This window comes from Cyclopterus lumpus, chromosome 18, assembly GCF_009769545.1.
Source record: "Cyclopterus lumpus isolate fCycLum1 chromosome 18, fCycLum1.pri, whole genome shotgun sequence".
Taxonomy (NCBI): Eukaryota; Metazoa; Chordata; class Actinopteri; order Perciformes; family Cyclopteridae; genus Cyclopterus; species Cyclopterus lumpus.
The window spans coordinates 16,193,636-16,209,429 of record NC_046983.1 but is presented as its reverse complement, the minus strand read 5'-3'; the positions used below and the strand labels follow the sequence as shown (position 1 = coordinate 16,209,429).

Below are 15,794 nucleotides of genomic sequence, written 5' to 3'. Positions count from 1 at the left end.
TCCAAAGCAGGGAGAGTTTGAAGAAATGAAGCAGAGCAGGATGTGGAAGTCCTGCAATACAATGTGTCAGAATCTGCCTTGAAACCCGCAAGCAGCAATTTCATCATTTTGAAACCATTTCATCTCCGTGACAACACGGGGTGTGTTTGTGCTGACCTCGGATGAGATCATGATGCAGCTAATTCGTTGTTTTGTCTTGAGACTTAGAACAGCATAAGGTGTCGGCTACATGCCTGCAGCGCGCTAAAACTTCCATGAATCCCCAGAGGGTTTGACCTTTTGAACTGTGGGTGTGTGTTGGTAGGAAGTGTGTGATCAAAGGATGTGTGTTTGAGTAGAGTTTTCTGTAACAACCCAGAAGGACGGAGATGGAACTCCAGAACCAGGAGTACTTAAAAAAGTAAAGCATCGCTTCAGCTCTACATTAATATAAGCAATAACAGTGCTAAGAAGCTCCTCGGGTTACTAACATTTAGTAGGTATAAAGGTTATACTGCAGGAACTTGATTACAACATTTTCCAAGGCTGAAAGGCTGATTACTTTACAGGAAACTGATTACTTCCATCTCTGAAGGTTTATCTCATGCACTATGAAGCCACTTATAAAATGTGAATGCACTCAGAGGCTCTTGGAGGAATTCAGTGTTCTGCTGAAACCGCTTCCTCTGCACTGGAAGATCTCAGAGCCAGAGTCTGTTGTTCTTCATAATTCAGCATGTAACACTAGTGAGGAAGTTACATGCTTGAATGGATAGATGTGCAACAAATTCACCCTGGTGTGATTTGTAAATAAAATATTTTCCACCGCTTTTGATGTCTGTGGAGAAATAGGAATTGGATCCAGCGTTTGGACATGATGCAAATAATGTAGTTGAAACTAGAGATAGGTATCAAATAGAGGTCGACCAACTTTTAATGGCCAATATATTAACAAAGGAAAAAGCTAATTATCAAGAGCTGAAAGTTGCCTTGAATATTACTTTTGTGGGGAGAAATCATTAAATGGGTCAGATATGGCCTGTGAGCAAAATCAGCTGTTCATGGGACTGCAACGTTTTAGCCCACATTTTCTAATGTCGCCAGCATGTGTTTTTGTTTTTTTATGAAGTGGAGAAAGAAATCTCAAATGATCCATTCTAAAAAATAATAATCTAAACCATAATTTGAAGTCTGTTGTGCATTTATGGCTGGAGCTTACTGGGTGCCATTGCCCCGCCCCCTCTCCAAGTCTCAATGTGCCATTTCATTGGTATTTGAGAGTTCTTTTCTCTGAAGCAAAATTTGCATGTTGTGTAAAATAGATGTAATTTGGCCTAATCCATGTCTGTGTGTGTGTGTGTGTGTGTGTAAAAGACAAACTGAGAAAATGTGTCCTTGCAACACACTCCAGAGGCATTATTTACAGACATGTTATGGTGTCATAAAAAATATATATATATGTATATAAAAATATATGTCCTTACATAAGTGTGAACTTGACTCTGCCTCATGTTTCACAATGACTTCCAATTAAATTTTTCAATTCAGTTTATTTTGTATAGCCCAATATCACAAATTACAAATTTGCCTCAGAGGGCTTTACAATCTGTACACATACGACATCCCTGACCTTTGACCTCACATCGGATCAGGAAAAACTCCCCTAAAATAACCTTTGACAGGGAAAAAAGTGAAGAAACCTTCAGGAGAGCAACAGAGGAGGATCCCTCTCCCCGGATGGACAGATGAATAGATGTCATGTGACCAGATGAACAGAGTTACAGGGTTACATAAACACATTACATGAATATGACAATGTATAAATGGAACTCCAATCCATGAAACAGAAGGAGGTAGAGAGGAGGGGGGGCGGGGCATCAGCAGGGCCAATGCGGGAGGCCGGTTCACCAGCATCAGACACCTCCAGGTCCAATGGACCCTATGAGACGTGAAGTCACAACGACTCCGGGGAGGAAGCAGAGTTAATAAGGTGCAATGGAGAGATGTAAATTCATCCATAAGGAGAGAGAGAAGAGGAGATAGGTGCTCAGTGTATCCTAAAACATCCCCCAGCAGCCTATAAGCCTATAGCAGCATATCAAGGGGCTGGACCAGGACAAACCTGATTCAGCCCTAACTATAAGCACTATTAAAGAGGAAAGTCTTAAGTCTATTCTTGAATGAGGTGACTGTGTCTGCCTCCAGGACTGGGATCAATGTTGTGTTATTGGGCTATACAAAATAAACTGAATTGAATTGAATTGAATATTCTTCATGGCTCAGCCAGGTTTCAGTAAGACACAATAAATCAATGTGATTGTCTGATATTAAATAATTTACTAATACAGCTTTAGATGACAGAGATCTAATATTTAGGAGTCCACATTTAATTCTCTTGTATGTATAACCCTTGAAGAGGGTTCTGTGGGAAGACCTCCAAATGCTCAATGTCAATGCCATATGTAAGAACAAGGTGGAGGGTGTGGCCAAAGCAGTGAGTGGGTTTCTGTACTCTCTGACAGAAGCCAATCGAGTCCAACAATGAGATAAATGCAGTACTAAGGCAATCATTATCAATATCCACATGAATATTAAAATCTCCTACAATAATAACCTTATCAGTTTTAAGGACTAAACTTGATAAAAACTCTGAAAATTCAGATATAAATTCTGAATATGGACCTGGTGGCCGGTACAGTATAACAAATAGGATTGGCTGTAATGTTTTCCAGGTTGGATGTGAAAGACTAAGAACAAGGCCTTCAAATGAGTTGTAGTTTAGTTTAGGTTTAGGATTCATTAATAGGCTTGAGTCAAAGATGGCTGCTACTCCACCTCCTCGGCCGGTGCCTCGAGGAATGTGAGTATTAATATGACTTGGAGGAGTTGATTCATTTAGGCTGACATATTCTTCATGGCTCAGCCAGGTTTCAGTAAGACACAATAAATCAATGTGATTGTCTGGTATTAAATCATTTACTAATACAGCTTTAGATGACAGAGATCTAATATTTAGGAGTCCACATTTAATTATCTTGTTTTGTTGCACTGTTGCAGTAGTGATGTTAACCTGTATGAGGTTATTTTGTATGACTCCTCTTCTGGTTACTTTTGATTTAATTAATTTAAGTGTCTGTGGGACAGACACAGTCTCTAAAGAGTTAAGGTTAAAGTTAAGGTCCACTGTGCATGTGTGTGAGCGTGAGCAGGGTTAAATATTCATGGGCTATATGCTTTCTCCCATGAATGTGTGACCTGGACTGCACCTCATGTTTTACAATGACTCTCCATCCGTGTGTGAGTGGTGGGATGGAGGGCTGTGGGGGGCCGTCGTCCATCACTATTCTATTACATGACCTTGACTGCACAGTCTTCAGCTTGCTGGCATTGACCGGACCAGCTCTGGGACTGTGCTTGAAAGTTAGAAATCCAAGGTTTAAATTCTCACAGGTCAAACGGCTCACAGTGTTCCAGGTTCCTACTACACTGGTTTAAATTGCCAGCAGGCATCTAATAAGGCAGTAGGCAAGAGGTCTGTCTATTGTCGAAACCCGCTCATAAGGAGATGAAGGTGTTCAGCAAGACGTGAATCCTGCTCAACAAGAAACAAGAAGGAGGACATTCAATCACATTACTAAGATGTCAAGGAAGCACTGAATACTTATTTCTACTGTGGTTCTTCGTGTAAAGATAGCAAAGATACAAGGTCCCAAGAAGTTAGTCTGTAAACTGTGATGACTTTAGAGCAGACAGTCTGGGTAATAATCTTAGCTCTCCATGACAACTGAGCAGATTCCACCGCCTGATAAAGGTGCAGCAGCTGAAACTTTGGAAAATATATGTATCAAGTGTTTGATAGACAGGTGATCAAATACAACCATTCACATGTAGTATATATCATATGCACAATATGGTATGTATGTAAATATTGTCCTTTTAAGTGTGTGTGAGTTCCTCTCCCCCCAGAACAGGTGTGTGAGGTCAGCACCCCTGGCCCAGTGACGAACACACACACCCCCCCTGGCTCTGTTCTGGTCAGCCTGCTTCCAAGAAGGAGACAATCCAATAGCCAACACCCTACTGAGAACATCAAAACCATCTGCCAATATAACACCACTCCGTCAGGAGTTCAACATGTGGCCAGGAGTGTCTATTTATCAGCTTACTTCCAGGAAGAAATGCATTTGGGCTGGGTAGTTGTACAAAAACAATGTAATCCATTAATCTGTCAAAACCTTGAAGGAAGTCTAGTCAGACTGATTATGAAAAAGACAGAGTCACAACTCAAAAAGGTCGTTGTAACATTCTGTTTACTCACGTATTAATCTTGGATTTCTTTTAGTTCTACAGTTCTAATCTTTTCAGTTAAAGTGTCGAAATGACTGTAGTAAGTAAACAATGCTGTGTCAACAATATTCTAACATTGCTTCTTTTCAAGTCAGAGTAGTACTAACGCATTTTAGTTGACCAGCAGTGGGATTTTGAAAATTCACTGGTCATAATATTGTTTTGGACTTAAAAATGTATTGCATGTCTTGTATATTATTTAGTAAAACATTCAACAAGGACAAGGACAGGTAAAAACCGAGATTTTGGATTAAACGTGAGCTGCTTCACTGAAAAGCCTGGTTAAATCTCACAACACTCATAATTTTCCCAAGAAGATGATTGATTCCATTGAGTTTTCAGAGATGAATGACATCTCATGGTCCTCATTCAGCCAATAGAGATGGCCAGGTGTTATTGGTCCCTGCATCTTGACTGTGACTCAATTGTAAATTGGGTGGAGATATTAACCATTAACTCAGTTCAAGGATGCTCTTTGGCATTTGATATGAACAGCTGTCATGAGTACTACCCAATGGTCTCCCTCCCCTCTCTATGGTAACCTCAGATCTGTCAAAAACTTATCCTAACCATAAACATTCAAGGTCAATGCCAGAACTCAACTATCTTGCGAGAGCTTTCATAAATCAAGGTTTGCCACCTGGACACGACCTCTGGATCCCCTCCCAGTCAAAGTCGTAACTGGTTGTGGCCCAGTGTTCCCAGACAACTTCAGGTGCTTGCAGAGTTATCGCTGATTCATCGACGTAGTGCTCTGTTCTCCAAAGCAACTGGAAGTGATGTCATGAAACATGTGACAGAAGCCCAGGTAAAGATCAGAGCCAGCTCCCTTTGTTGAATGACGACCATGCAATGCTCAAACACTAGTGATTCATGATCAGGTTTCCTCATCTTTCTTATCCATCACCGCATTTATTTCCTTTTTGTGATATTAGAATCAGGCAGTCAAAGATGAAAGTCATGATATGAGTAATATTCCCTATCTTAAAGGAGAGATGAACTAGATCTTTAAGTAGAAAGCTTGTATTTATTGCGCTCCCCAGATCATGGCATTGAGAAGCATTCAAGGTTGGCAGATTCCTCCTACTGCAAGAACACCGCTTTATGAGGAGGTACCAAACCTATGTTTGTGAGGGAGTGTTTTGAATGTGCTATAAAGGAGTCTTTCCATGTCACAATTCCAACTCCTTACTGTTTTTATGTAGGCTTTTCGACAGGATGTGACCACATATTTTCACATTTGAGTATTCCAATGCTATTTGAATGATGTGAGGGCCAAAGCAAGCACAGATTAGAATTGTGTTGTTAGTTGGGTCTTGCATTTTTACACATATTAGTGTTTTTATCTCTACTTGGATGCAGCACAGAGAGCAGAGAGTCAATGTGGATCCTGAGGCCAGAGCTGGTATCAGGCAGGCGCTAATGAGGCTAACATGAACTGACATTAATCCAGTCCTCCTTTAGCTTGGTGTGAATTACACATGGCTAGCTGAGCATCGGCGCCTCCTCACTGTTAGCCAGCTGGCTAACACCAAGACTGGTTGTAATTTGCAGTAACACAGCAAAAATCAGGGGTCACATGCTTGATTCTCTTCCAGGTTCGTCTTAATATCTTTCATAGAGTGCAGTAGGGCAGAGCTGAGGCAGACCATGATGGAGTGTGTATTAATAGGTAAGATATGTCACCTGATTTTATTATCATCTGACATCAATAACGGATATAAAATTAACTACTGTGTTGAACTTGGCTGCTAGCGGAGACAAATGTCTATGCATCTCTTTGATGTTCCCACTCAGCCTGCTATGGTTTGTTTTATCTCCGCTCCTCACTTTCAGGCCACATCGAGACGTTTTATTAGGAAACTGGCCGGCCCGAATCCCCACACAACCCTTGGAGAATCAGGGTCAGTGGTCATGCTTTGGATTCATAGACAGGAGGAATGGCAAGGCCTATTCTGTGGGAACTGGGTTGAGTGAGCTTCACCTTTACATAGCTGACTGTTTACTTGGTATAAATACATTTCTTTAGGGACTCTTAAATGATCTAGCCCCATCGCTTCCTAATTAAGGTCTTTAGAAAGAAAGTCAAACAACTTGAAGAAAACATATGTTCCTTTAATCTTGACCTCCAGTTGCTGGGAAATAATGACTTACAATTATTAACATCTGATTAATGTGTTTGTGCGACCGGTGGCGTGTAATTATTCGGACCAGTTTTCCCCACTCAGCGACGCACCCGCTGAGAAACCCACTCTGGTTATAGGTAGCTCCATAGTCAGAAACGTGAAGATAGGGAAGCCAGGGACCAAAGTCATATGCATCCCGGGGGCCAGAGCGGGCGACATTGAATCTGGTTTAAAACTGCTGGCTAAAGATGAGCGTAGTTACAGTAAGATTATAATACACGCCGGCGGTAATGACTCCCGACTGCGGCGGTCGGAGGTCACTAAAATTAATGTGGAATCGGTGTGTACTTATGCCAAGACAATGTCGGACACCGTAGTTTTCTCTGGCCCTCTCCCCAATCTGATCAATGATGACATGTATAGCCGCATGTCGTCATTCAACCGCTGGTTGTCCAGGTGGTGCCCAGCAAACAATGTGGGCTACATAGATAACTGGAGGACTTTCTGGGGAAAGCCTGATCTGATGAGTCCAGACGGCATTCATCCCACTTGGGATGGAGCGCGTCTCATTTCTGTGAACATGGCCAAGTTGATTAACGGACTTAATCCATGACCCAGAGTTCAGATCAGGAAGCAGAAGCAGAGTTGTAGTCTTCCACCCTTCTCTGCACTTCCATTGGAGCAGTTACCCACCCTTAACCTTAACTCTATAGAGACTGTGTCTGTCCCACGGCCACTTAAATTAATTAAATCAAAAGTAACCAGAAGAGGAGTCATACAAAATAACCTCATAAAGGTTAACATCACTACTGCAACAGTGCAACAAAAGAAGATAATTAAATGTGGACTCCTAAATATTAGATCTCTGTCATCTAAAGCTGTATTAGTAAATGATTTAATATCAGACAATCACATTGATTTATTGTGTCTTACTGAAACCTGGCTGAGCCATGAAGAATATGTCAGCCTAAATGAATCAACTCCTCCAAGTCATATTAATACTCACATTCCTGGAGGCACCGGCCGAGGAGGTGGAGTAGCAGCCATCTTTGACTCAAGCCTATTAATAAATCCTAAACCTAAACTAAACTACAACTCATTTGAAAGCCTTGTTGTTAGTCTTTCACATCCAACCTGGAAAACATTACAGCCAATTCTATTTGTTATACTGTACCGGCCACCAGGTCCATATTCAGAATTTATATCTGAATTTTCAGAGTTTTTATCAAGTTTAGTCCTTAAAACTGATAAGGTTATTATTGTAGTCGATTTTAATATTCATGTGGATATTGACAATGATTGCCTTAGTACTGCATTTATCTCATTGTTGGACTCGATTGGCTTCTGTCAGAGTACAGAAACCCACTCACTGCTTTGGCCACACCCTCGACCTTGTTCTTGCATATGGCATTGACATTGAGCATTTGGAGGTCTTCCCACAGAACCCTCTTCTGTCAGACCATTACCTCATAACTTTTGAGTTTATACTCCCGGAGTATACACCGTTAGTCAAAAGTTTCTACACCAGATGTCTAACTGACAGTGCTGTAGCTAAATTTAAAGAAGAGATTCCTTCTGCATTTGATTCAATACCACGTCTCAATGTGACGGAGGACTCTTGTGCTAACTTTAGTCCGTCCCAGATTGATCATCTTGTCGATAGTGCTTCAGGCTCACTGAGAATGACACTAGACTCGATAGCCCCACTGAAGAAAAAGACAGTGAGGCAAAGGAGGTTTGCTCCCTGGTAGAACCCTCAGACCCTAAAGCAAACTTCACGAAAGCTCGAAAGTATATGGCGTTCCACCAATCTGGAAGAATCACGCTTAGTTTGGCGAGATAGTCTTAAAACATATAAAAAGGCTCTCCGTAATGCCAGAGCAGCCTATTACTCATCAGTAATAGAGAAAAATAAGAACAACCCCAGGGTTCTCTTTAGCACTGTAGCCAGGCTGACAGAGAGTCACAGCTCTGTGGAGCCGTGTATTCCTATAGACCTCAGTAGTAATGACTTCATGAACTTCTTCAATGAAAAGATTTTAACTATTAGAGGCAAGATTGATGATCTCTTGCCCTCAACTACTGTCGATCTGTCATCAAGAGGAGTGGCCTTGGAAACGGCTGTATGCCCTGGTGTATATTTGGATAGCTTTTCTCCCATTAACCTAGACCAATTGTCCTCAACGGTTTCTACTTCTAAACCGTCTACCTGTCTCTTAGACCCCATCCCAACGAGGCTGCTTAAAGACGTGTTGCCTTTAATTGGCACCTCTCTGCTGGATATTGTTAATGTGTCTTTGCTAACAGGCCATGTACCACATTCCTTCAAAGTAGCTGTAATTAAACCTCTCCTGAAAAAGCCCACTCTTAATCCAGAGGTGTTGGCTAACTACAGACCAATCTCTAACCTTCCCTTCCTCTCTAAGATCCTTGAGAAAGTAGTCGCAAATCAGTTGTGTGACTTTCTACATCAGAATAGTTTATTTGAGGAGTTTCAGTCAGGATTTAGAAAACACCACAGCACAGAGACAGCACTGGTGAAAATTACTAATGACCTCCTAATGCATCAGATAAAGGACTTATCTCTGTACTGGTCTTGTTAGACCTTAGTGCTGATAAAGGACTCATCTCTGTACTGGTCTTGTTAGACCTTAGTGCTGATAAAGGACTCATCTCTGTACTGGTTTTGTTAGACCTTAGTGCTGATAAAGGACTCATCTCTGTACTGGTCTTGTTAGACCTTAGTGCTGATAAAGGACTCATCTCTGTACTGGTCTTGTTAGACCTTAGTGCTGATAAAGGACTCATCTCTGTACTGGTATTATTAGACCTTAGTGCTGATAAAGGACTCATCTCTGTACTGGTCTTATTAGACCTTAGTGCTGCGTTCGACACCATTGATCATGACATCCTATTACAGAGACTGGATCAGTCGATTGGCATCTCAGGTACCGCACTAAGTTGGTTTAAATCCTATTTATCAGATCGATCTCAATTTGTATTTGTAAACGATGAAGCCTCAATGACCACCAACGTTAATCACGGAGTTCCACAAGGTTCTGTGCTTGGACCAATTTTATTTACCTTATATATGCTTCCTTTGGGCAATATTATCAGGAAACACTGCATAAACTTTCATTGCTATGCAGATGATACTCAATTATATCTATTGATCAAACCAGAAGAGACCAACCAGCTCGCTAAAATTCAAGAATGTCTTAAAGACATAAAAACATGGATCACCTGCAACTTCCTGATGTTAAACTCAGACAAAACTGAAGTTATTTTACTGGGCCCTGAACACCTCAGAGATCAATTATCTGGTGATGTGGTTTCTGTAGATGGCATTGCCCTGGCATCCAACACCACTGTAAAGAATCTCGGCGTTATCTTTGACCGAGAGTTGTCCTTTAACTCCCACGTTAAGCAAATCTCAAGGACTGCATTTTATCATCTACGTAACATTTCAAAAATCAGGCACATCTTGTCTCAAAAAGATGCAGAAAAGCTGGTTCACACGTTTGTTACTTCCAGACTAGATTACTGCAACTCCTTATTATCAGGCTGCTCTAATAAGTCTCTTAAATCCCTCCAGTTGATCCAGAATGCTGCAGCTCGTGTACTCACAGAAACTAAGAAAAGAGATCACATGACTCCTGTATTAGCTGCTCTGCATTGGCTTCCTGTAAAATCAAGAATCACATTTAAAATTCTTCTCCTCACCTACAAAGTCTTGATTGGTGATGCACCATCATATCTTAAGGAGCTTGTAGTACCATTTTGCCCCACTAGAGAGCTGCGCTCACTAAATGCGGGGCTACTTGTGGTTCCTAGAGTCCTAAAAAGTAGGATGGGAGCAAGAGCCTTCAGTTATCAAGCTCCTCTTTTATGGAACCAGCTTCCACTTTCAGTCCTGGAGGCAGACACAGTCACCTCATTTAAGAATAGACTTAAGATTTTCCTCTTTAATAGCCCTTATAGTTAGGGCTGAATCAGGTTTGCCCTGGTCCAGCTCCTAGATATGCTGCTATAGGCTTATAGGCTGCTGGGGGATGTTTTAGGATACACTGAGCACCTATCTCCTCTTCTCTCTCTCCTTATGGATGAATTTACATCTCTCCATTGCACCTTATTAACTCTGCTTCCTCCCCGGAGTCGTTGTGACTTCACGTCTCATAGGGTCCATTGGACCTGGAGGTGTCTGATGCCTGGTGAACCGGCCTCCCATTGGCCCTGCTGATGCCCCGCCCCCCCCCCTCCTCTCTACCTCCTTCTGTTTCATGGATTGGAGTTCCATTCATACATTGTCATATTCATGGTAATGTGTTTATGTAACTCTGTAACTCTGTTCATCTGGTCACATGACATCTATTCATCTGTCCATCCGGGGAGAGGGATCCTCCTCTGTTGCTCTCCTGAAGGTTTCTTCACTTTTTTCCCTGTCAAAGGTTATTTTTGGGGAGTTTTTCCTGATCCGATGTGAGGTCAAAGGTCAGGGATGTCGTATGTGTACAGATTGTAAAGCCCTCTGAGGATAATTTGTCATTTGTAATTTGTGATATTGGGCTATACAAAATAAACTGAATTGAATTGAATTGAATTGAATTGAATTGAATACTCCTACTAGAGGAAGAAATAGTCGAAAATACTACGTGCATAGGTTTAATAATGTTTCTAGGTTAATGCTGCTCTTGGTGGACTATAAGCATTTATCATGTCAGCAGAAAGTAGTGTATATTTAATAATGCTTCTACACTGCATTTTAGTTAGAGGTTATCAGTCCATTGTGTACAGAACTGTGTTAATCTTCCAATCAGAAATTGTGCACAAGGTATATCTTTTACTCAGATAATTCAAAGAGTCAATATTTCTGGGTGGACAGGAAGAGTGTAGTTATCCCTACATGAGTCAGTTACACATTGTGCACTCGATGAATGGTATGCTCCTAAACTGTAGCATTGAGGAGCATACTGGATTGACTGCATGCATCATGTTCTTGTGGTTTTAGCCTTTTGGATCAAGTAATAACCACAATGCTGCTCTCGGTGTAATGAGTACTCGTTAGCCAGTATGCATATGGACATAAGTATTACTGCAGCTGGTTGCACAATAAAGTCTTTTTACTGTGTCTTTCTCTGTAAAGTATTCAATCAATGCAAGAATTTGTTGTCAAATCAACATTTTGTATTTTACCTTGAAAGAACACCACAAGAAGCCACAACCACTCTATCACGTTACAGGTCTTCTTAGTTATCCAATGATATTGCTCTCTGCCCAGAACCCTTCTGTGACAGTTAAACTCCATAAAATGGAACCCTAAAGTTGTACTGAAGGGTTAGGGTTCGTGTTCCACCACTGGGCAGGACAACAAGACATGAGCACTCCTTATATGTTTATGGGGTTTCTACAGCGAACCAAGTGACCTCTTGTTACTCTTTTCTCCACGAGTCACTGATTTGGTGACTTGGTGAGAACATAATGTTCTCATTACTGAAAGAATAGAATGTCCAAAACTATTAAATGAATCCAAGGTCAAGATGTAATAAAGGGAAGGCGGAGGGGTGTAGAGAGCGCAGACAGGGAGTCTGCTGGTCAGTGTCAGATTAAGGGCGACATTGTAGCGACATCAACGGAAGCCTAGCAACGGGAGAATGTGTTGACAACAACAGTCTGACATGAGGCTCATGTGAGAGTGTGCTGGGTGGGACGCAAGCACAGTCTATAAAGCACAGTCCCCACCCACAAGCACACACGGTTCAAGTATCTGACACCCAACCCCAAACACACACATACACCACACACACACCCTCTCATAAACAACAATATATATATATATATATATATATATATATATATATATATATATATATATATATATATATATATATATATATACACACAATGTCACCCACACTATCACTAGAGCTGATTAGACCTGAACGACCAATCATTTTGCCTTTCTTAGTGAATTTCCTGATATTGCCAAACTATCAATAACAATAACCTACATAACAGAGACCTAAATATAATAATAATAATAGACTACAATATCTTTCTCAGCTCTCTGTCCCCTCAGAGCCAAGCACATGGCTCAACGGTCACAGCTACTGAAGGTTTACTCAGCCACTCCTTTCTGGTCACTCTGCGCATGTCAGTGTTTATAACGGTAGCAATTAACTTGCTCATTAGCAAGCGCTGTATGAAAAAGCAGCCTAACGTTTGCCAAACATTTTAGAGAACTTTTCAGAATAAGCCTTAACGGCCAAGTCAGTGTGCACACATACAAGGAAATTGACTTTTCTTGTCGCTGTCAATATAAATGCACGGAAGAAATACAGCTCAAGATGAACAAGACAAAAAACATATTGACTATGTACAGATATGTAAAACAACAAGAAGCAAGAACTTGATATATGTCGGTACCTGTAGGAACGTTTAGAATAATCTTCTCCTCCGCAGACATCATCTTCACCTGGGAGACTACACTCTCTAGCTGCACATGTGTTTCTTTGTTAAAGGTTCCTGCAGAGCATCGTGGCATTATGTTCACATTTTTACAACTTTTGCAAACTTCATCTCTTCACCCTGCTGGTCATGCCTGTGTTGCCTGCTATGCCTTGATCTTTTCAGTGTGTTTTCTCCTGTCTATTTTAAGTGTATTTTATTCTCCAAAAAGGTTTGTAATGGATTATCTTAAAAAAGGCTCCTTAACTAGTCTTCATATTGCTACCTCCTCTTTCATATAAAATGTCCTCATTCATGTTTTTTCCCGTTTAGGAACTAGTCCAAAAGAATTCCCTTTCTCCCACAGCTCTTAATTCACACAGTATCCTTGCTCAAAAAGATCATTTGTGTCCAATGTTTTCCGATAATGGTTAATAATAATAATGTTCTGTTCTATGCATCATCAAAGACTACGTTGCTACTTTACAACTAAAAGTCTCACATAGTCTGCTCTGAGGTTGTGAGAATGAAGGCTTGTAGGGTGACGACGGTACCAGCTGATAGCTGGCTGTTACGTACCTTTACAGGCGAAGCACTTGATGTGGAAGTGTTTGTTCTGGACCCGGAGTGCCTCCCCTTTGCACGGCTTACCACAGTTCTGACAAGGGATTGGTCCTCCGTGCTTTTGTTTCTGCTTCTGCTGCTCCAGAGGGCTGTGAACAGCCTGCTGCTGAAACACTGGAGACAGAGAAAAGGAGAGGAGCAGTTCAGCTCGTACTCTAGTACATGGGACACATAGAGACACAGACAATGATGACAATAGCCAAGCTGACACTTGGATATATTGCATTTTATGATACATCTGGCAGCTAACCAGTCACTAAGGCCAACTATTTAATATGATATATAAGGTGAAGTCTTTGTCCTATTTCCCTTTGTTTCCATCCCCATCTTCATTCTCCCATCCAGAAGGCTATCTATGACATCATGCCAATAACTGAAGACATAACTGAATAATAGAGGCCATTGGTGCAATATTTAACTGAATATTTCCTGATATGTGTACCATGAGTTGCATCCTCAGTTAGGGTTCCATGCATATATACCACGCCCATTCCATAATAACGGGAAATGTTAAGGGCTAAAACTGACATAATCAATAACAGCAATTAAATCAGAGGTATCTCAGAAAATAAAAGAATTGTAGGGGAAATACTGGATATTTGGAACCAAATATGTGTTGGCATTGAATCACTGCATATAATACCACATACTGCTTGCAGGTAGCTTTAATCCATAAATATCTGCATCAGCTCTGGCCTTCAAAGCACTTCATACTGACCCCTTTATTTATACAAAGTATGTTTGTCTCCACTGGGATGTTCAAGCTTCAAGCGTCATGTTCCTCCTTAAATAATCACATAGATCGTACTTTTTTTAGCGTCACATCTCCTTACTGCAAAAAACATTGCCTTCATCCAAAAATACCTACAATACCTGCTCATCACTGAGGTTGTCACATCAGACAATGATATGAAAAACACACACACACTCACACACACACACACACACACACAAACAGAAAAGCCGAGAAAGATAGTTAGTTACTCTGCCCTCTGGGGTCAGTCCCAGTTGTCCCCCACTACAAGGCCCTGGTGACATCACAAGCTCACAGCATCATAACTGGCAGAGTATGCTCACATACTGATCAGCCTTTCAATGCTGACGGGGACATCAGCCGAATGAAAGTCCCTTTGTGTTCTCTGGAAGCATCCGCGTCGTCAGACCGGTTTCATCAGGTCTCCATGGTTACCGGTAATGGGGCTTGGAAAGGGGAGTTCATCAAACGATTTGATTTAGAGGGAGACAGAGAGAGAAGGAAGCGTATGGATAATAGCTGTGAGCCAAACAAACTTGCTGGTGGACATCCTATATCCATGTCCACTGGTTGTTTGTTGGGTGTTTTATGGCCACAATATTTGTAATTAGATTAAGTGACAGCTACAGTGTTTTACTGTTTTTCTAAGATCTATAATGTGGAAAGAAAAGTCACCTTTGGGAAACTTAATTGAGACTGGAGAGTTGTATTAGTATTAGTATTTGTACAACATTTTTGGATCTATTTGTCTGTGCATTAAGTACAGAGCCAGGACAAGGTTAGCATAAAGACCAAAGGCAGGGGGAAACAGTTAGCCTGGCGCTTTCCAAAGTAAAGTTTATGCATTTACACTACACAAAGTTCTGAACATGAAATAACCCCCCTCTCCCAAAGAAGCACCTGACCTGCTTGGCAGGTGGTTACTTGACAGGAGAGTAAAAACAGCCACCAGCATAGCCAGACCTACAGAACGTGTCCACAACCGTATTCCAACATAGCCTCCCAAACCTCCTTAGATCTCTTTAGAACGATAACCTTAAATAATACTTTCCAAATTCCTTTTTGGCCTTTTGCCCAAGAAAGTTTAATTCGCAAAGTGGATCTTTATTTAAATAGAAAGTGAAAAAGTGTACGTTAGTGACGTTTGAACATTCTTGAGGTCAGCAAATGTAATCAAAATATATTCGTGAAGTTTTCTTTTTATGATAATAAAATCTACAGAGCTGCTTTGATTCAATCCATGTGTCTGGATTACAATTTGATCTCTGACTTGAAAACGTGCTGACTTACAAATTGAATCAAGACAAGAATATGGATTTTGTTTCCCAGATCCTATTGGCTTTATGGAGAGTATATGTGGGCATGCTAACCAATAAAGACAATAAAGACAAGAATTTAGGAGGGGAAAGTCTTGAGTCCTCGTAAAAAAGGTCTGAGGTTGATTGCAACCATCTGGAAAAGACAACAGTCCAAAAGTGAGACAAGGTCGGCAGCAGGGATTGGTAGTGGCAAGGGTTTCC

At 41.1% G+C, this 15,794-nt stretch overlaps 1 protein-coding gene across 2 annotated transcripts in view; it reads right to left on the bottom strand.

Annotated features, from left to right (window-relative positions):
• ablim2 (actin binding LIM protein family, member 2) overlaps positions 1–15,794 on the bottom strand; it is a 111,237-nt gene that overhangs the window by 65,370 nt on the left and 30,073 nt on the right. For both annotated transcript variants that reach the window (XM_034557394.1, XM_034557396.1), the window contains exon 2: positions 13,476–13,634. In XM_034557394.1, the coding sequence (XP_034413285.1) occupies positions 13,476–13,634 (159 nt within the window). The remainder of the gene's footprint in view (positions 1–13,475; positions 13,635–15,794) is intronic.